The sequence below is a fragment of the Onychostoma macrolepis genome, chromosome 06 (assembly GCF_012432095.1).
Source record: "Onychostoma macrolepis isolate SWU-2019 chromosome 06, ASM1243209v1, whole genome shotgun sequence".
Classification (NCBI taxonomy): Eukaryota; Metazoa; Chordata; class Actinopteri; order Cypriniformes; family Cyprinidae; genus Onychostoma; species Onychostoma macrolepis.
This window is the reverse complement of record NC_081160.1, coordinates 17,323,239-17,346,405: the sequence shown is the minus strand read 5'-3', so window position 1 is coordinate 17,346,405 and position 23,167 is coordinate 17,323,239. Positions and strand designations below refer to the sequence as shown.

The following is a 23,167-nucleotide window of genomic DNA, read 5'->3' as shown; positions in this document are numbered from 1 at the left end:
TCCTGTTTCCACAAGATGAACCCTAATGGCCAAAACCACTAAATTACTACTTCATTCTAACAACTACTTAAGTCTAGAGTTTGAGAGCAAAATGAGGGCTCCTAACTCAAGAGTAGTGACAGGAGCCGAGGCTGCCCTGGCCTGGGGGATGAAATGGCTGCCATTCCTGGGTGTGTTCCAGTGACCTGGGCAGTTTGTAACCCGGGATGGGTGTTGAGAACATCTGTGAGGCCTTGATGAGTGACCACAGGGGTAGAAAGCATTAAGCACTAAATTGGGGTGGGGTGGGGGGTTAGGTGGGAGCGCTCTTATTTTCTTCACACTTCATACCCAGTGGGCTGGGCAGAGCAGATGATTGTATCTGTATCCACCAGAGTTAAAACAATTACAATTCCTAGACTTCTCAGGTTCACTTTGATGCACACATTCTTCAAAGTGGCTCCGCAATCTATCAGTCAGACGAGCGGGAGTTTAACCTGAAGCCCTTACGAAGAGAGAAAGATGGACGCATCTTTAGGGACAACCTGCTGTCAAAGAGCAAAACCAAACCTTAACCTAAAACTAAAAGTAAGCGAACCTCACCTCACAAGATGCAACAAATTCAAGAAATTACCACATTTGATCTATATGAACCATCATTTAAAACATTTGCAGTAAATCAACATAAACAGTACCATCTTATTTCTCAAATTCCTTGCACCTCCATGTCTCCTCTTACAACACAAAACATGCATGTCTACAGACCCGTAACTCCTACCATGATTAAAGAGAGTGAGAAACAGAGTGTTTTAAAAGCATTAATCAAAGCTGTGTGGGCAGTGGATTGGTTACCTAAAGCCAGCTTTAAAAAGGGGGTGTTGAGGGTGGGGGGGACGGACCGGACTGTGTTTCTACCAACAGGTTTGTCTCTGTGCTAACGGTGTTGTGTTGACAACAGCTTTGTGCAAGAGAATGGCAGCACTGAAATCACAGTCTGAACTACCACCTGTCAGGAAAGAATGGGGGTGCTTTTAGACAACAAACACAGATCCGGCCGCTATCTTAGATGGCTTATAACGCTCAAGATATAAACTTAAGTTACGTTATACTGAAAGTTCTGTTTTATGAAAGTTTTGACAACTTATTCAACATAAGATTTTTTTATATTATTACAAAAATGAATACATTATAAAAGTCAAAACAGTATAATTTTGGCGTAATAAATAAATATGCTTTCCATATATCAGTGCTGGCATATTGCTGCATTTCAACAAAAATACACCCAGAAATTTAATAACTATCATCCATGACAATTCAAAAACACATTAGCAACCTGACATGAAATTCAAGCTTAGCTGTGAAATCATGATCCTTTTGACACCTCACTCAATTATATAGGCTTAAAGTATTAATTGTTTTTTTCCCCCCCTTTCCTGATATAGCAGCGCAATGACAAATACACAAATTAAGCTAAAGAAAGGCTTTAGAGAAATTTCACATAGCAAAAAAAAATATTTATATACACATAAAAATCCCTTCTGCAACAGTTTGTACACAAAGGTAAACATTCACTGAGTGATATTAAGCTTAAGTAAAAGTAGACTCCATTAGTACTTTCTCAAAGCAAACTGCCCAATCGCAGCCCATTGTTCTATACAAACAAGATTATCAGTCTCACCGTCCCAGACAAATCCATTATTTGCCAAATACCTTGACTCAACCCAAGAGCACCGTACACCGTAGACAAAACAGCAGCTAGGCAAACCATTAAGGCAATACACGTTGATTTTTATCTGTATAGACGCACGTCCGATTTTTCACACCCACACATCATTGTAAAATCCATTATCACAGTTCAAACCAATGACTTATTAAATGCAAACATTTCACTTTCTAAAGTGTTGATATAAAACAAATTAGAAAACATGTGCACAAAGCAATAATTAACCAATAAAAACCAATAATTAAGTTTTTCTTTTTAAAAATAAAATGCAAAGTGTTATACTAGGACCACAAATCACAACATATTCTTAAGTAACAGCATCCCATCCAGTGTTTTTGGTTAACACCGTAAGAGGTGAAAAAACATACGGTACACAATATATATCCTAAAGCCTTTACAAGGCCTACTTTTGATGCCACTCTTGCCAGTTACTCCAGAGGGTTCCCTGAGAACCCAGAATTTAGCACTGGGACCAACTCAATCTTCAGATGGGCAATGGTAGCGCAAGGGCCTTACCTCACTATATGATGTGGGAGGATTGGTCTCCAGGTACAACATATTGGCGCTGAGGTTGAGCAGTGCAGCCGCTGTTTGCTCCACAGGCTCCAGGATTCTTACCCCTTGTTTTTCTTCTTTTATCCCCTAAAAGTGTGATGTGGGCTACAGAGGTGAACGGGACAGGCTTAAAGTCTCTATAGGAATTCAATGGGATTGCCATATATACCAGGGACGAAGAGGGAGGTCCTGAGAAATTACCTGTCCAATACCTGAGTCCAATACCACACCCTACTTTTGGGAAGGTGTTGCCCGTCTTCTGGCTCTTCCTTTAAGATTTAACCCTAAGGAGTTGCGTAGCACTAGACCTAGATGTTTTCCAAAGCAACTATTTAATTGCTATTGTCTTTTAACTTTTTATTTTTTTAATTTTTTTTACATATTATCTAGACCAATAAGTGTTCTTTAATGTATGAAGTGATTTTATTTTACTTAAATGTTTCAAATTTTAAACGAGTAAAATGTGAATCAAACACTAATTAAAATCTGTGCAAGTGTGATGATAAACAATGAAATAGGCACTAACAGTTAAAAAACATTAGTCAAAAGGAATTATATCAGGTCAGCCATTTAAATGACTTATTTTAATTCAATAATGAAGCACACTTCAAATTAAAATAAAATAAATTACCTATAAACTAAATTTTATGATTTTAGTATTTGATGACATGATAAAATATGATGGATAGAATCGTGAGACACAGTAAATGACTTTGCACTGAAACATAGAGCCTCCAGACACACAATTCTCTCTTGCTTTTGGAGGGAATCCTCTTTATAGTTCTACAATGACCTTAGAGCACTAAATTCTCTTCAGCAGTAGCATCCATAGCCCCTGTTTGCATAAGAATGAGCCCTCCCCAGCAGCCAAAGAGCCTCTAGCATGGCCCTATGACAGTCTAATGAGAAACAATAGGACTACAGTTGAAAGCTTGTATCTATCAGAGATGACTGGTGTAGATTTGTTTTGAATACACTAATGTTGTTTCAGATAGGGGAGAACCAACCCTCTTCTTTGTGAATATTTAAATGTCTTCATGTTAGATTCATCAGGTGATAGAGAAGAAATGCCATTAAAATCCCTTTTCAGCTCAAGTTACTAACGTGATTTTATGCACTACATAAATGCAAGGTGACCAGTCATGAAATTTGTTAAACTGTTACTCTACGCTATACATCTCGTTTATGATATTTGCCCTGTAAATGATCAGATACTTCATCAATTGATTCAAAACCATCTTTACAAACCTACAAACTTGTAAATGAACTCATACTTCTACAAACCAAATGTGCTAAATTTGGTCCATTTACCAGACTGACTTAAAACTGTTCACTTATGTATTCCTAAGGTTGGCAGTCCCATCCCCATGTACAGCAGTCTCATGCCACTTAGTCATCTCTGAAATTGGCAGACTGCAACATTAATGCACAATGAATCACGTTTACAGTATATGGCACTAAACTAGCATAAAAACACATTTAAACTATTACCACCTATATAACACCCTTCTGGGGGTAGTTGTCATTCAGAGCACTTTTGATTGGGGGTAATTAGAATTAGCTAAACAAACTTCTAATTACTTTAGAAAAACACTGGCTGCAAACGACAATAGGGGTTAAGGCCCTTGCTGCAGTAGTAGCACTGAAATCACTATGGGCTTCTGCTGTCAACTCACCCAAGGCATTGTGATTAATTTAGCTGACTGCAGTGGAACTAATTTAAAAAGACCAGAGCTAAATATTACATGTTTACTTACAATACGCAATTCATTATGCAGTGTCTATTACATTTGCTATTCATTATGGAAAGTTCTCATAGAATATAAGAAAACCTGCTAACTACAGTATTAAATATCCAACTTTAATTGTGCAGAAGTAGTGCTGAAGTCCAACTAAAGATATACTGAAGTATATATGATTGTGCTAAAGTGGAACTATTGCAAGTATACTTTAGGTACACTTTAAATATCTTGCATTTAAAGACTGATAATATTCAAAGATCATACAATCCTCATCAATAGTGCCATTAAAACACATTTTAGGCTTAAAATTAAGAAATGTGCATTGCGCACAAGTAGCACTCCAAATAAAGTTTAATAATAATTTTTATGTCAGTAAGTCACAAGCAATGTGTCAGTAAATACGCTAATAGATTTGAACTACTTAGTATAAAATAAATGTTATTTAAATTACTTTTTTTTTTTTTTTTTTTTAACCACAGATACCATTACTGTTTATACTCTATTTCTGATCAAATAGTTGCAGACTTGGTGAAAATACAATACTTCTATCAAAAAATGTTTTTGACATTCTAGAATATTTGTCTGCACTTTCATTATACCTATAATCTAAGATTGTTTGTACTGTCTGTATGTTTTATTAACAGATGTTAATATGTAAATTTTTTTAAAGTGTTTATTGCACTGCCTTGTAAGGCTACTCCTGGTCAAGACGTTATTTATGTGTCCCGTGGGGGTCAGAGGTGACAGAATTAAGGGACAGCCTCAGGTGACAATAGTCACGGTGCACAAAGGCCTGGACCCCAAAACCTGACCCACCTAACAATCACAAATTATACCACAGACTAGAATCAGAAGTAGTAAGCCCCTAAAAAGATTTTGCTTTAGGGAGGCATGGCCATTCATAAAACAGAATATGTAGATTATATTTACTTAGATCATTAAATCAAATGGCTGACTGTTCTGGTTATCAATTGTATATGAAATTGCATACATTTCGAAGACTCTTGGATTCTTTGAGGCTTTCAATTTAGATAATGATGTGGCCTTTTTTGTTATTTATTTTTGTCCTATCCACTCTTATTAAATAGCAAGCATCCCAAACACCCTATCTGAACCAATCTGAATAAAGATTCTACTTGTCAAGTCAACTACTGTTTGTGTGATAAATATATTTTCATACACACATGTAAAACAATTAGGCTAAATTAGGCAACTGCTGTCAGGCAATAAACAGGCTCTGCATAAAGGTGGTGAACCCAGCTGAAGCTTCCCGGTGGCTCAGACAAAGGATGCTGCACTTAGATCTATATGGACACTTAAAGGACTGTTTGGGCTTACAACTCTCAGATTAGTGAGGTGTCATGTGTCAGGTGGCTTGTGTTTTGAGAGACACCTGTTCAAGAAACTCTGCATCACCCCTTTAATAGAGGGGTAAGTCGTTTTTTTAATTAATTTCATTTTTTTAATTTTGTTTTATATTTTATATTTTATGGCTAGTGTTTTAAATGACACCTGTTCAAGAAACTCAGTAGGAGTAAGAAATGAAGAAGGGTTTATTTTTAAAAAAATAGATTTTGTTGGTTATATGATATGACAAATCATTCCCAATGGTATTGTGGTACTTATATTGCAAAATAAATAATTATAAAATAATAATAATAATAATAATGGTGATTTTTTTTTTCTCATCAATGGATTTACTTTTGAAAATCCAATGATGTGAGTTCACTAGCTGATAGGTAATAGTGCTATAGTTCAGGATAATAAGCCGTTTGTGATGTCAAAGACTAAACACCTGTGGACATCAGAGAGCAAAAGTCAACACCTGTACTCTGAACTTTAGAATTGTTTTACAGCGTAATTGGCACTAGTCCTCACTATCCTGTTTTGATCCATGTCTAGTCTTCGAGGGATGGTTACGTTCTGTTATTAGTTAAAAGTTATTTGTTTCAAATCATTATGATTTCTGACCTCAATAAATGGTATCCTTTTAGCTGCTGACAAACATTTGTAAGACAAATAAAAAAAAATGCCAACTCCTACACAATCGTACGACAATGCAGAGCTTTTCAAACAAACCAGGTCAAAGGTAACTGCTGTAATTTTCAGCATGAGACAGAGGTAAGACTTAAAGATATTTTAGTAATTTAGAGATATGGACTATAATTTCTTCCTTTAGTTTTGCATTTATATGAAGTCGTCTAGTTCTTACAAATACATAGCATGTCCTAATGCTTTGATGTGTATTAGTTAAAGAGAAAACTGTGTGAAAGGAAGAGAGTGGAGGAAAGGAAAGAGACAGAGGGAAAAAGAGAAAGAGAAAGAGAGAGAGAGAAAAAAAGAGAGGTAAATGTTTAGATGGATTACTCTGTACCTTGCCAGTACTGTTTCATTTCGCTTGAGGCAAACTGGTGGGGTGAAGAGTCAGCAGTGATTTAGCAGTTGTGATTTAAACTGTGGAGTTAAATCTCAAATCAAGAGTCAAAGAGAATCGAATTTAATTGAATTTTTTTAAGAAAACATTTTTAGTGGCTCTGGTGATCTGAACTGAACATGCATCAGCACTGTGAAAACTTTCACATTTACACGTAAAAACATCCTTTAATTTTTTTTTTTTTTTTTAATAAATGAGGAGCAATTTAAGAAAATTATATTAAATATCAAAAAAAAAAAAAAAAAAAGTACTAATCAAGATTTTAAATAATTCACAAGAAATTATAAAATATAAGATGAACAGTAGCTACAGAATGGATGGATGGCGGTAAGGAAGCACGCCTTAATTATGTGTTCCTGCCTAATGCTGAGTCAGGCTCTACTTGAAAAGAACACTACAAATGACTAATCAAGGGCTAGGGCACAACACAGCCTAAACAAACCATTGCCTCACCACCTTCAATGTATTCAAGGGACATATTATGCTGAATTTTTGCTGCTCAGCAACACCCAGATCCAAAAATGTACTCAATGCACAACCGATTTCTCTCACCAATCTGTCAGTACCCATTTATAACTGAAACAGTTTTCAAAATATAGAATCAGTTATTGTGTCACTTTATTTAGTTTGATACTGGTTTTGATGAGAGAAAAAAAGCAACACTGTGCATTGTACTGTGTGGAAAAGTGATACAAGTAAAAGCCGTCAGGCTTAAATCCACCTCTGTCTGGAGTGTTTATATGAGTTGGTGTCACCCACACAAAATTATTTAAGGCTGCACATATACAAGCATACAAAACAAAACTGCAGTTTTTAATGTACCCCTGGTTGAACATCACTACTTTAAGATCAGGCTACACCAGGCTAAATGTCTTTTGAAATTAATAACAAAATGTGGGACAATGCATCTGTGATTTCACCACATTTAGCTGCTCCATCTCACCATGATATCAGCTGAGCTGTTTGATGTCAGGACAAAACCTTTCCTCTGTCACATTCCTCCATTCTACCTGACTCCACACCTCTCTTTCTCCTCCCCCATCCCCGATCTCACACAGACAGAATAGGACGCAAGCCTCAGTCAGTAAAAGCGGCAGGTGCTGCTCTAAATTGTTGCCCTGCAGCTACAGAGAAAGCACACCTACCCAAGAAAGAGCAATTTCAGATTAAAACACAACACCCCTGCACAATACAAACACAGAGGACCCTGAGGGCGCCAAACAGCGCACAACATCCAATAATTAATGTAGGCGGCAAACCTTTTTCTTTTGGTGAAGGAGTTCACCGAATACTCATAAGCTGGTAATTAGGAGATAGTTTAGCAAAAAGTAAAGTTCTGTCTCAGAATTTTTTGTACATTTAATAAGTCCAATATTGCTTGGACCCCAACATTCTTCAAAATTCCTACAGAAGAAAGAAGCTCATACAGGTTTGGAACAACATGAGGGTGAGTAAATAGACAATTTTGTACTTTTAGGTGATCTATTCCTTTAATGGGACAGCAACTATGCCCACCTCTGTCTAAAAGTTTGATCCTCAAAGTTTAATGAGCATCATTGCAGCAAACGATTGGCAGGTTGCCATAGTTTTTCTAGGTTTTCGATCAACACGAATGCAAGCTGGCAAGGGACGGAGTGTTAGCGTGCCAGTGTTAGCGCACCACACCCGGTCTTCACTGCAAAGGAAGATGGGGGCGGGTGGTGTTGTATGGGGGGGTATTAATCACCAGATCAAGAGAAAAGATAATCCCTCAGGGCCAGAGAAGCAAAGCGTTGCTCAGTCTCTCCCTTTTTTTCCCCATCTTTACTACCGGACAACTGCATTCCTCTGCTGGGAGGGGAGCCACAACCACCTAATTCTCCTGCGCGCCCAGAGAAAACTGACAAGGCCTCAGCGTCAGTAACAGGTCATACATTTAATGTCAAACTTTCCATTGCTCTTCTGTTGTGTATAAACACAATGTTAGAACTAAACGTGTTGATAGAATCTGCCCAAGGGATACACAGATTTTGCATGACCTACATCAAATTTTGTTAAACAGTGTTACCGATCACAAGAACAAATTTTAGAATTAGTTTGAACTAGAAACAAATCTTGTCTTGAGTATAGAAGGGTAAAATGCTAACTTACACCAAAGAAGAAACTGTCTGATGTGTAGTATTGTTGTAAATCTCCATCTTCATAATTCATTGATCCACTTCAGTCCCTTAGATTTTTATGCTCACCCAAAAAAATATTTTTCTTGCATGACACAATGCTACATCTGAAGCACTTCAATCAGGACGTTCCATTGCAGGAAATCAAGGCTATCGTCATCAGGACTTTATATTTAGCGTGTTCATCCGGACCTGGACATACCTTTTGACTTTGTTGCCACCAAAACTATCCAGAATGACCAGGGGAAACCCATAAACACCCCCAATAAACAGTAACACCCCCACATGCAAGTGCAAGGTAACTGTTTTTGCTGGGGCTTACCACTAAATTCCCCAGGACTGAAATTATTCACTTGAGTGCTCACACTAAACAAAACCAAGTTTCATAAGTGATAAAATAATTATGGTAGTCTACTTAACGAATTTTGTATGCATTCAAAAATGTTTGGCTGCTGTTCGATATTTAAAAGCAAATTAGACAAACTAAAATAAAAACGGCACTAAAACAACTGGACAAAAATATTAGAGATTCAAACGGTTATTATTGTACTGAAAATCTAATTATCTACTGCTACCATCAAAAAAAACGGCCCGTCTGAGACCATTCAGTGGGAGGTTTTTAAAAAAAAATCCCCATGTACATTTGCTTTAAACTTTGCAGGGGATTTTGGCAGAATTCAACAATTAAATGCTTGAGCACTGCAAGTAGTAGGAAACCAAGCTAAGTATTGAGAATATATTATGTATTAATTACTTTTGTTCATTTTAAAACATCTAAATTCTTTGTAGTTTTATGCTATGTGAAGTTACAGTAATGGTAAATTTATAAAACAGTCTAAGGGCTATTTATATGTATACACTAGCATCACTATTACATTACATAGGAGGTATATATTTGGGAGATAGTTTGATTCAATAACCACTTATCACCAATCTACTTTGGCTCCTCCTTTAGAAAAATGAAACCTAACTTAAATTAATATTTAAAGAGGATTTCTTCATTCAAGGAGTTCAGAACTTGCATTTTGCATAATCTGCAATCTTGAAATGTGTCAAGAACAGGGTACCACAGTAATTCCACAGAACTTTGTGACACTGCAATATCTGAAATTGTTATTGCACTTTGGTGCAGTTTTTAAATGTGAAAATGTGTGAAAAGCTGTTTGGGATGTGTTTAGTGAAATGAAGTACTCACTGTAAGGGGCTCCTCAGGCCCACGCATTGTGATGCAGTCCATACTAATCTGTATGGTATTGGATGTTGATCCTACTGCAGAGCCCTCAGAAAAGTTGAACTCGATAGGCTGCATTGAATGTAGCGCAGACCTAGAACAGAAACCAGTAAATTGATTGAAAACAGTTTTGTTTTCTTATTTACACTTGCATATTTTTACTCTTATTAAGAAGATAAAGTAAAATGTATTCATTAAAACTTTTGTTGAATAAAATGTCATCCAATAAGTGGGTGACTGCTTATACACTAATAAATGGTGTTGTAGCAATTTTTATTCTTAAGTTGATAGTAAATTTCACAATTACAAAGAAACAGCAAGTAATACATTGAATTGAAGTAGTAGAAAGACTGCAGTTGTATTTTCTTATAAGACACACTTCAATAATTTACAAGTGTTTTTTTTTTTTATTATTATTATTTATTTTTAAATTGTTTAATTTTTACAGTTTATTGCTTTTATTTAAATATTTATTAAAATATGAGTGAATTTGTAAGGTACTTCATAACTCACTGGTCCAGCATCTCCAGCAGCTGGTTGAGGACGTCTTGTCCGAGGATATCTGTACCCTGAGAGCCCTGGCCCTGTGACATGGAGGCCAGGAAAGAACCTTCAGCCCATGAGAGACAGGCTGCTGTTGGTTCTCTCAATCTAAAGAGATGGAAACAAAATTTAAATCAGTAATTCTGCCAAGTGTATCAGGGCACAATTTCTATGTAAAATGTTTCTCAGGTTAAGAAAAAAAATAAAATAATAAAATTAACAGTATTTTGATAAATTTCCAGAATTGCACATAATTGTATTGGAAACATTTTAAATTATGTAAAGAAAATATGGGTGTTGGTTTTGCCATGCAAAAGTCACTTCCAGGATTGTGGAGGGTGTTGTGGGTGGTTTCCAGGGTGTTAAAATATAGTTGCTATGGTTTTCTGAATGGTTTCTAAGGGTGTTGCCAGGTTTTCATTAATTTTAGATGGTAGCTTAAGGTAGTTACTTATTGGCTGTGTTATTTTAGTATCACTGAGATAGTAGTATAGTTTTTATTAATATTTCAAATTCATTTTTATATAATCAATTTTCATTTTCATTTTAGTAACCTGTGTTTTTGTAATTTTTAATAGTTTTTTAAATGGTTATTTTCTATAAATGTAAAACATATCACTTTTTTATTCATTTTTATTTCAAGTTTAGTTATTTTTGCATAACTAAATAAAAATGAGAAATGTCTGGCAACTAGCTGAAATAAAATAGGTTTAGCCATTTTAAATATTTTAGCTTTATTTTAGTTAACATTTATTTCAAATAATAAAAATGTTTTTAAATAGTTTTAGTTAACTATAACAATAACCCTGCTTACTGGCTCTGAGTCTATATTTTTGTCACTAGAAAAAAAAATCATAAGCTGCACATTTTGAAAAGTCATCCATATCTTTCATACCAGTGGCGTAGGAGTTTCAAAAAACCCTTATCCTGACTATGAGAAACAGAAACAGTGATGTGAGTTGCAATACTGCTAATTACAGTAACAACAGACTTGAACTCAAATCTCATTTAGTAATCTGATACAGTATTCATTACTGCGTTAATGGTGGAAAGAAGGCACTGCACCCATTCAGAATGTAAAAACAACCCATTCTTAATTGCCTCTCCCCCCACAAAAGCCATGCTCTGTGCCTGTCTAATGCAACACCAATAACCAATGTTAACATGACATTTAGGAGCAGTAGAGAGAATAAGACTGTCAGTGAAAACACCATGACCCTCTCCATCTGAAATATGACACCAAGCCAGAGCCCAGCGTCTCATTGTTCCTGCTGAGGAGCAGCATACGCTGACGACCAAGCAGAGCGGAATTCCCCCTCGCTGTCTATATGATAGCAACACCACCGCTATGCAGTATTCGGAATGTGTGTGGCTGAACTGGGCTTGGCTGTGGATGGGGGTTGAAGGTAGTAAATGTATGTATGTATGTGTGTGTGTGTGTGTGAGCGTCTGGGAGTTGGGGTGTCAACCCATAATCTAACGTTGGCACTCGGGTGTGGGGCCGGAATTCCCCTACATTCTGTGAGGTGGGGAGATATTAATATACTAAGCTATGTAGGCATGTCTAATAAATGCTGAATGCTTTAAGGTCGAAGGATGTCAGATTACTGTATCCTAGACAGATACACAAAGCAACACTAGTCTTTGATATCACTGTAAACTGACACTTCCATGCCAGCCTTTGAAGATAAACTTCAATTTATAGTATTTAAAGGGAAAGTTCACCCAAAAATGTAAATTATGCTGTCATTTACTCACCCTCAAGTCGCTCCAAACCTGTCTGAGTATTTTTTTTGTCTTCTGTTGAACATAAGACATGAAGAATATGGGTGCATTTATATTACATTTACATTTATATGGGTAACTAGTTGCTGATCCCCATTGACTTCAATTGTACATCAATTAAAAAAAAAAAAAAAAAAAAGGAAGTCAACTTGGAACAACTTTAGGTTAAGTAAATGATGACAGAATTTTCATTTTTGGATGAACTATCCCTTTAAGATTTTTTTTACATTCATTTGATGAGTTTAAAAAGTTTACAGTTAGTTAAAGGGGTGATTCACCTAAAAATTAAAATTCTGTCATCGTTTTCACAACCTCACATCATTCCAATCTTGTATTCCTCTGTTTAGCACGAAATCAATTATTTTGAAGAGTGTAGATAACAAGTGGAAATGTATGGGGAAAAAATATATTACGGAAGTCAATGGCTACCGTCAACTGTTTGGTCACCAACATTCTTAAAAATAACTTTTGTGTTCAGCAGAAAAAAAGAGACTCATACAGGTTTGGATGGACATAAGGTTGAGCAATTAACAGACTTTATCTTATCTCTTTCTCCTAATGAACGCGGTTCATACTTTGTTTAAGCACAGCATATACAGGGAATCAGTTGGGAGCAATGGGTTTTAACTAAACATCTTTTGTGAAGAAGACAGAAATGCATGCAGGTTTGGAATGATATGAGTAATTTCTGAACAGAATTTTCATTTAAAGGGATAGTCCAAAAGGGACAAAATGCACATTCACTTTTTAATAAAACCAATTAAAACTACACCCATTTCCTGAAGGAGGAAAATGGGATGTGCAAAAAAGCATTTGGAATTCAGATTCAATACCATGAAAAATCCCTCTTTTCCATTTTCTTTCCATGGGTTCCCCAAACACAGCTCTTCAGAAGAAAAGAAGGTTATATACTCTTTTTGTCTTTGTTCAGCTGAAGAGGTGTGGCACAAAGTGAATGCTAGAGTTGAATTACTGGGACAACGGTGTGCTGCCAGGCCTGTCACTGGGGATAAAAGCTTTTTCAACCCAAATGTTTACTTTAAGCCTCATAGATATTGTCATTTGGCACACTGGAAGAAGCACAAATGCCAAGCCCAATGCGTCAATTGTCACGGTGTGTCCACAGGTCCATACCTCAGCATTCCTACTTCCCATTGTAAGATACAAATATAAAACCCCACTGCATTTTAGACTGTGAACATGAACAGTCTGAGGGGCTTTTAAGGGAGTAAGCAAATACAAAATAAAAGCTGGGGCCTAATTTACTGACAGCTGTTCATATAGTTAGTTGTATTAATGAATGTCACCCATTACAAGTACAATCAAAGACAATGGTCCTATGGAGAATAGCGGGTACTTATTGGATGTCATTTTTATAAAATGGGTGGGATCTTGCACAGATAAACAGAACTGGGTATAACATTGAGATGATTTTGCTACCTTTTTAGGTTTTGCAATTTTTGCATGGTATTTATAGATGTTACAAAGTTATAAGCAACATTAAGGCGATGCATCTGGAAATTAAAAAAAGAGAGGTATATTCTAATGTTAAGAAAAAGTAATCTTGCTATTCATTATTCCATGCAGAAATCATTTGTGCCATCGCAAACAAGCAGCATCACTCCATCACTGTAGATAATATTTTTAGTATTGGTTGGTTTACTTTTTATGCTGAAACAAATACAAGCCCTCTAAGCAAGAATGCACTGATTCTGACCCTAAGTCAATAAATAGACAATATTAAAATTCTATACTGTCAAACTAAAGTTAAACTTTGAAAATAAATAAACAACTAAATTTGAAAACAAATAAATTCATAAATTCTAAAATAAATAAGTGGATTTAAGCATTACAATTTTAAGGAGTACAAAAAATATATATATATATTCATTTTTTAAATTATGTAAAGATTATATTTAACAGTGTTATCAAATTATTAGTGTTTTTAAAGATTAAAGGGATAGTTCAATAATGTTGTACAATAATGTAAATGTTCAGTTTCTTGCACAGATCGAATGTTTCACTAAAAGACCTCAATATAACGTCAGGAGCCACAGGTATTAATTTTGTTCCTTGATATGCTTTTTTCTTTTCTTTTCTTTTTATTCTCAAAAACAGGCAGCCGCTGACTTTTTATGAATTTCCAAGTACCATGGTTTCAGTTCAAAATCTTTACTGCTCTACTCAAGAAAAATGTCACCTACATCTTGGATGGTCTGAGGGTGAGTAAATGAACTGCAAATTTTCATTTTTGGGTGAACTATCCCTTTAATTCTAATTGGGATTACGGAAACAATACCATTTTAATTACATAAAGGAACATTTTAATTGTCCTTGCACTTTAATTATCTCTAAAAAGCCCTATAAACAATTCAGTAAGAAGCAACGGTTAATAAACCAGCGGAAGCAACTTAAGCAAAGTGTTTATGTCACAGGGGTATGTCATCTATATCAAATATCATGGAAGACTGTTTCATTTATAGTTCTCTGAGAGTGCTAAATGGCTCTACAATTGTCAGTACGCTTACATTTAGCTTTTGCTATCACACTCAACAAAACCACAAAACAAGATACTACTTCTCTTATGTCAGAGAATGTAGTGGCTAATAACTTACACAAGGTTCAGCAGCTCTCTGTATAGGGATTACATGTCTCTCTCTCTCTCTCTCATTGATATGTTATTGCATTTAATATTGTCAACATTACAGGTTGGTGAGAGCATGAGGACTATATAGGTCTCCAGCAGGTGCTGAGTGGCTGCTGTCTCAGGTCACACATTCATGTTTCAGATCCCTGGCCGAGAAGTGAGAGCTGGGTTGACAGCCTTGGTGTCATGACATCATCATCATCATCATCATCATCATCATCATCATTATCATTATCAAACCTGTGCCAGGGGAATTATCCAATTAAAGTCGAGTGAGGATGCAAGCCCGTCAAAAGGTCAGAAAACGAAGGACAAGCGGAATAAATACAATATGGTTTTCAGCCAAGAATGACATCATGGTCCCACAAAAGGTGCAGCACCCATGCATGAAAATATCCAGCTCTGATTTACACCCACAGATATGACAGGTGAAGTTTATGGGCAGATTTCTTATCCATCATCAGCTAAAGTGGGAATGGCCATTTCAATTAAACAGCTATATCATTTATGTTCACTTATTAATTGGATCAAACATAACAGCACTCATAAAGCCTGATAAAACAAATAGCGCAACCTGAGAAAGAGTAATTCTAGAGTCATGCAGCAAAGGAACACTGTCATTCTCCGTCAAATTACTAAAGCCTAAACATGCTCAGATTTCCTCTGAATTCAGCTTTAACACTGTTGCTGCCACATCTGTCATTATCTCAAATCAGTCATCACATCCCCCAATTTAGCCAAGAAATCCTGCTTCTTTTCCTTTAATTTAAGCTATAGTGGGTAATAAAAAAAAAGAAAAAAAAAAGTGAGACAAAAAGAAAGGCTTAGCTTCGTTTTTCGATTCCTCTAAAAATGGCATAAATTTCTTGGAGACAATAGTCAACTGTAGTTTTTCATTGTGGATATGTGTATGGTGGGCTTCATCTCTAGTGGTAGCTTCTTTGGAAGCTGTGGGTGGGTGTCTGGTTACTGGGGGAGTTATGCATTCTGCCTGAGGGAGAGGCTGCACTGCGTCCACTTAAACACAGACCAGGCCCCTCGCAGACAGGATGGGGTCAAAAGTCGCAGCTTAACAGGGCTGCCCATTGTCTCCTGACAGGTTGGGCACATCCAGCGATGAAAATGCAATCAAAACAAACAGAGCCCTGCAATCTGGGGAGACAAGTGAGAGGGGCTTCTCCACTATCTTCATTAATCAGATGCCAGGGAACGTTCAAAGGGATCTGCCGACCCTTCCCTCATCCCTCAAACCCGGGGCTGCAGGATGGACATGGTGGCTCAGACAAAAGAATGGTGGCCCCCATGATTTCTCCTTCATTTAGACGCTTGCTTTCACTGTGAACGACCCCAAATTCTGTTAAATGTGGCAAAGGACTGAACTGTCCCAAAGTTATACTATTTCATATGGACTTATTTCGCTCTGCACCCGTTATTTATTCATTTTTAAAAGTATCCTACAAGTATTTAAAAGTGTCAGTATGCTGATAAGGAATAGTCATGTATTACATTTATTTATTTAATATTAGAGTTTATTCAATTTTTTAATTATAATAAATGTTCACTGTTGGTTGTAAGAAATACACAGTCAGCTTTGTTCAAATAGCATTATTAATGAGATAGGTAAATATGTGAAGTATGCTTTTTCCTAGCAGAACAGATGTAGTACAAGCATATCAGAGTAAACAGGTGTGTGACAATGATTTAACTGTTTGGAAATGAAATATTACTCAATCGCAAAATCTACACAGCATTTTCACCCATTTGATCATCTTTCCAAGAGGGTCTAATTTTGTAGGATTCGTAAAAAACAAACAAACAAAAAAAAAAAAACCTTTGAGCACTTGACTTTTTATTTTGAGAACCTCTGTTAATGTTATTTTTACTCTTTACATGTCTGTTTCTCTTGTTTTGTGGTGTAGATTAGACCTACTGATAACAGCTGGATCAGTCACAAAAACAACCGTCTCTGCAGGTATACCCACATGTGCTCAAAGGCTAAGACCTAACAACATAAACGTAAGTGAGGCTGCTTGATGTCAAAAAGTATATATTATGGTAACGATAAAGTTTTACATCAATTACAAATGTTGTCTCTGGTTTTGTTGGTTTAAAACTTTACATTAGAATAGTTTTTTGTGAATTGTATTTTTCAGTAAAATTCCAAAATAAAATTTTTTGTCTCAGCTTTTGGGTAAACAAATGAACATTGTGTAAAACCACACTAGCATTCAGGCAAGGGTAAAAAATAAGTGTATATTAAATCAAAATCAATTGTTAGGGCAAATTCAGCTAATACTTAAGCCATCACATGTTTTAAATTTGACATTTACTAAATTTGTTAAATCCATTTTTGCTTTCCAACTTTCATATAAAAAGGAAGTTTATATTTGAAAATTTTTATGTTCAATGAATTGTCATAATTTGAACAGTAATTTGGCTGAAAATCAAACAAATACTGCGTAAGGGCAGGTTCCTTTGGGACCACTTTCCTCATATAATTAGACAGCATGCCCCATAAATGAACATTTTATTTATTCATTCATTTTTTTTCTTGAACAACTTTTAGGATTGAAAAGATAGTGGAATATATATATATATATATATATATATATATATATATTATTATAATTTTTTTTAATTACACGTTATAGTACATGCCTACACAAAAAGTGACAACTAGCACCATTTTTTAAAAGTTTTTTAGCAATATTATATATATATTTTTACATTTAAGTACATTTAAACAATATATTTTTGATAATTTTACAGACCTGAAAATAATCAGACATGAACAAGCATTCATTTTTCCCATCTTACCTTGTGACTACTGTCAACATACCAAATTACATAAAGACCACAAGTATCTCATTAGAAAAAAAAAATGGTGCTATTAGTTTTATATAACCTACTTTACCATAATTTATTATTTGATAGATTAAATATTCAGAGCTGCCAAGGAAAGCTGGTATTTAAAAATGCATGTAGTGTATGAAACTGCTATTTCAATTGGCTTTTTAAAGAGGTGCCAATACTCCATTGAAATGGAATACTACATTAGAACATCATTAACGATACAAGCATGAAAATTGAATCCCTAGCTATTAATACAGCTTTATTTAGATTTGAACTCTGTTCAGAATCAGATCCACAGAAACAAATGTCCAGTAGCAAGTGCATGAAGAGCTAACAAACAAGCAGGCTGAGGATCGAGTATCCAGACAGTTCACCTTAAACTGCACAAAATACTTTCTTTGTCGCCATAAGAACACCACACCTATAAATATCTTAGCCAGGCAGCAGCTGAAGAACCAGACACAACTGTTAGCACCTCCAGCAAGTGTCAGTCCAGACAGTAACAATTTAATGAGCAGAATAAGAACAAACACACTGTTCTGGACCATAGAAACAGGCAGGCATTGCTTTGCAATATGTGCTCGTATCTATTTACAAATGAAGCAACTAAATAAAACCACATGCACCATGTGTGCATGCCCAAGTAAGTGGTCAAGATAAACCTAGTGACCCTACAAATGGCTCTTCAGAACTGGCCAACAAACTGTAACTCCTGTCTTACCGTTGAAAGGCTCGTTCTGGGCAGAACTGTACTGCTGCATAAGGAGAGGTCATATTGCCAGACTGGGGTCTTTACTGAGGTCGTCAAGGTTATCGGCAAGTGGCCCAGCACATGTATTACAGCAGATCTGGAGTTACAAATAAATTAAAAACATGAAAAACATAAACAAAAAAAGAAACAGTGAGGCAGATTAAAGTGCTAGAAGGTCAAGTGCACAGGAGTGAATCAAGTGTGGAGGATGTTTTAATTTTGGTTTAATCTTTCTACAGCCCACAAGCAAAGGGGCGGCGTCAATGCCAACATGCTGACCAATCCCTGACAACAACTGGACATGGTATCATACCCCTTCAGTTGCTAGGATATAGATATTAAGCAACAACCCCCACCCATTCCATTTCTAGTCCATGTCCCCAGTGATGTCTGTCTAAGCACTAACCTGAAAAGCACATTCCGCCGTCCATTCGCTGGCTGCAATTTCTATCCAGAATCCCAGGAGCTTTCAGCTATGCGTGGTGATTGCATCACACCAGCCTCTAAGTTCTATTTTAACCCGCCCAGGTGAAAAAGATGTCACATCAAATAGCCCTCAGTGACCACGATGGCTTTCTAACCTGTCAATAAGGCTGAAACCCTGTGTTAGAAGTTTATCGCCTTGCGTCTCTTCATCCGCTAACATGCAGAGTGAACGCCTGTGACAAGATACTAATCTTAATTGGCAGATTCCTGCTGTTATAAAACCAACAAATAGATGTTATCCTCTTGATGTCAACTTGTTGCTTGCTAGCTACCAATTTAAATTAACCTGCTATTGTATCCTTTAGTGTTCTATAGACACAACATACTGCACGATGATATTCCAAAAATAAAGGCATCAATACATCGCACAGAAATTATTGAAAAATCTCTGCTGACGGTATCGTCCAGAGGCTGTAAACTTAGAGGTGTTTTGCGGTTTTTAGGGGTTGAATTGCAGATGAATCAGAGGTTTAAAATAAAGGGGAGGTCACAGAGGGGAGAAGGATAATAAATAGATGCTGGGTATCCAGGGAACACGATCTGGTGTGCCAGACTTTTGTACCTTTAAAGAGAGCCTCAGTCAAGTGTCATCCTTCGTCTATCCTATGCCACTACCCATAATGCACCATAAAAGGGACCCTTAATAATGGAGACACTACTGAGGTCAAGACATGGACGTTTACACGCACGTGTACATGAATTCTCATTCGCAGCGCAGTTTACTAACAAAAGTGGAAAATGAAAGACAAGACTTGTTTTTGTCTATTAGGAATTGACTGGATTGTGTAAACTGGGAGTCCCATACCAAAAATGAATCAGAGCTGATTGCAGGTTTGTATTATCCAATAACCTATGTGATTGAAATTCTCATTAGAAAGACTGAAAATTTTAACGTCATATTGACTTAATGTTGTTTTTGACAATAATATCCGTTTTGAGACTAACTAGCCAGCAGTCTCCCAATCTCATGTCCTTTGCGCATGCCAAAGCAGCAAGTTATTTTAGGCCAACCCCCCTACACACACCCAACACACTGTTAAGCACACACTGCACACACCCAGGCAGATAACTTTACAAACATCTGCAAATTGTGTGTCCTCATTTTGCCATTCCTGAACAGAATCCAACATAAACGACATGTTTTGGTTTGCTGTACTTGGCTTTAGTTTATTGGAGGTGACAGATTCCCACATATCCACAGCCGAAGTGAAAACACTTTTAACTTAATTATCAATGGATACAATGCTAGTTATTACAGACTTCTGCTGTGAACTGGATGAATATTAAATAACTAAATGCATTAGAGAAGTGATTCCTGCACCTCCTTTAGGAGGCAGAATCTTTCAGTGCAGTGCACACGGGTTGTGAATGTGAGCTTGCAATCTGATTAGATAAAAATAATAAAATTAAACAATGGCAAGAAAAAGTGCCTTTCTGTTGAGTTTACGTTGTGGGCTGCAAGCAAAATACAAATATATGAGTGACATGACAAGTGTTGTCCGATTCAGAAACAAGCTAGTTCTTTTAATGAATCATTTGAAAAGCTACTTGTCTGAATCCTTTACTGGATGAACTTGTTGAATCTGTTAGAACAGTAACTGAATCCATAGCTGACTCACTGACTGAACGTCAAGTACTTGTCTGTTTCAGAATGAAGTACGTAAGGTTGTGAAACTTGAACCAGTGTAATATATAGACTATATACTGACTGAAAGGTGGACAGGGACTCCCATGAAAGACCAGCTGTGTAAATCAAAAGACAGGTATTGTTGTACGCAGGTATTTACCATAATAACATGCGTCAACAAATTAGATTTAGGTACAGATCAAAGATTTTTGAAATATTCTGCCAGTGTCAGCAGGTAATAGTTTTCTTAAGGAGTTGCAGAATCACGTCATTTTTTTCAAACACACAACAACTGTTACAAAGCCATGCAAACCCCAGACCACTCTTTCATAGATGTGTTCTATACAGCATTTATCAACTGGATACACCCTGAATCAAGTTTGCTAAATTGCTAATAAAAACTACAGGAAACTACAGAGAATTATTTAAATCTCACTGCAAACATTTAACAAAATTATTTTTCTCAAGACAGTATGTATTACAATTTCTGTCTACACAGACACGCAAACATTATATTGCATAATGCTCATTTGCTTGCATAATGCACATTTTTTCCAGTTTTTTATTTTTTTGTGAAATGTCATGTTTTGCAACACAGTCTTGACATGCTGCTTAATGTGTAATGTGAATGCCCCTCTAATTAGTGGGATTCTTACTGTATAATTTAGTTTTGATGGTGTGCGTGAAGTTACAAAATAAGCTTTTCCTTCTTCTGTGTTTAGGATTAAGAATGTGTTATTTTATATTGAGATGGTGTATAGTTTTTGGAGTAATATTTTTTGGAGTCATGTGAACGAACTTGAACTTTTTTAACCCATGGATCAGCAGTAGGCCTATGTCTGGTGTAAAAAACAACAACAAGACTTATGAGCAAAACACCATATCTGTGGTGAAAAATGGAGGTAGACCAGTCTTATTATGAGGGTGCTTTGCTATTAGAGGAAGTGGAAATCTTGACTACATGAAGGACATAATGGATTCTTTGAAGTATCAGGCCAAGATTGTAATGCCTTTGGTGCATGAACTGAAGCCGATGATCACTGGACTTTCCAGCAGGGCAATCATCCCAAAATATACTAAAGTCTACTCAAGCTTGGTTCGTAGAATATTCTAGAGGGACCTGGTCAGTCTTCAGTTTTAAATATCATTAAAAATATTTGGTGGAATGTGAAGAAAGCAGTGGCAATATGAAAACCAAAGATCATCAGTCATCTGACAGTTTTTCAAGTGAGGAATGGGCCAAGATCCCAGAAGAGAGGTCTCAGAGGTTTTTAAGCACTCAGGGCAGGGGTCTCCTACTCTGCTCCTGGATAGATACCATACTGCAGATTTCAGCCCAAATCAGATTTCAGCCCCAATCAAACACACCTGAACCAGCTATTCAAGGTTCAGAGTTACTTGATAATTACAGGCAGGTGTGTTGGAGCAGGGTTGGAACTGAAGTCTGCAGGGGGTATTGCAGAAAGCAGGTTATGTGACATATCCAGGTGAGTTTGAGGGTAAGTACGAGGATAAACTCAGCTTTCGGTTCCAAAAATGGAGGTAACTTTCATGGTATGTAAGTAGCCAGAGAACATAAACTCAGGAGCAGGTTATGTTAGAGGCTTAGTTTAATTGAGATTTGTTAGCACATGGTGTGACCTAATGACAAGATTACAGTGTGCATGGATAAAACATTTTTATAATATAATTTATTTTATTCTAATATGGTTATTATATTTATTTTATCCTCACATATATAATTTGAGGATAATTTTTAATAATACTACTAATAATAATAATAATAATAATTTTTCTGGGTTCTGTTTTTTTTTTTTCCGTTTAAATTTTTTCTAGATTCTGTCTTCATAAACATTTTAATTAAAAAGCACGTCTGTTTCATTGAAATGATGGAACTTACACAATTTATTACACAATTAAAATTTCTGGATTCCATTTTAATGGTTTCATTTAATTTTAATAATCAAAAGCATATGTAATTAATTGATTTTATATTAAAAAAAAAAAACCTAATTTATTATTATCATTTTATTTTATATTGCAGAAATACTGTGTTGTGGTAAATTCTGGTAAATATATATATATTTTTTTTTTCTGGTAAATATTCCTTTACAAATGTTTACATTTTTTTTATTAGTAGAAATACTATCATTACATTATATTTCTGTCACAATTTCTTCAAGTTAAACCAAACTTTAATTTTGACAGGTTGCTTTGAAGACTTTTAAGTTTCTGTTTATATGACGATAGTTTTTTTTTTTTCTCAAAAGAAATGGTAAATTGCTCACAAAATGACTCTCAGAGCAGTTCTAAAGATTATGTTCATGCACTCATATATTGAGGTGGCAGAAGCTGAAAACACAGCGAGTGTCACACCACTAAAAATCACCTTCAGACCAGCTGGTTAAAGTAATTTAAAAAGCGGCTAAGAAAAGTAATATTTGTCCTGAGAAAAACTCCAGCAGCAGATGATTACAGAAGCCACTTGGTTTTTAAAATTTTTTTTTTATGTTAAGTGCAATGAAATTTGTACATTTCTGTTATTTGTGTCCAAAACCAGAGAAACGCTTATTGGGCTTCTGTATATGAAAAGATCATGAGGACTTTGTGTAGTGCATACAGCATCTTCACCATCAAAATTTATTTTTGGACAAA

At 35.9% G+C, this 23,167-nt stretch overlaps 1 protein-coding gene across 11 annotated transcripts in view; it reads right to left on the bottom strand.

Annotated features, from left to right (window-relative positions):
• Positions 1–18,594, bottom strand: part of tp63 (tumor protein p63) — a 40,660-nt gene extending 22,066 nt beyond the window's left edge. For 6 of the 11 annotated variants that reach the window (XM_058778002.1, XM_058778004.1, XM_058778003.1 and 3 more), the window contains exons 1-3: positions 18,370–18,594; positions 10,334–10,471; positions 9,785–9,914 (exon numbers count right to left, since the gene is read on the bottom strand). In XM_058778002.1, the coding sequence (XP_058633985.1) occupies positions 9,785–9,914; positions 10,334–10,471; positions 18,370–18,422 (321 nt within the window). In that variant the 5' untranslated portion in view covers positions 18,423–18,594. Of the gene's footprint in view, positions 1–2,218; positions 2,812–9,784; positions 9,915–10,333; positions 10,472–18,369 lie in introns of those variants that run through there. The other 5 variants (XM_058778007.1, XM_058778009.1, XM_058778008.1 and 2 more) reach the window with 3 other exon arrangements.
• Between the last annotated feature and the right edge of the window lie 4,573 nt (positions 18,595–23,167).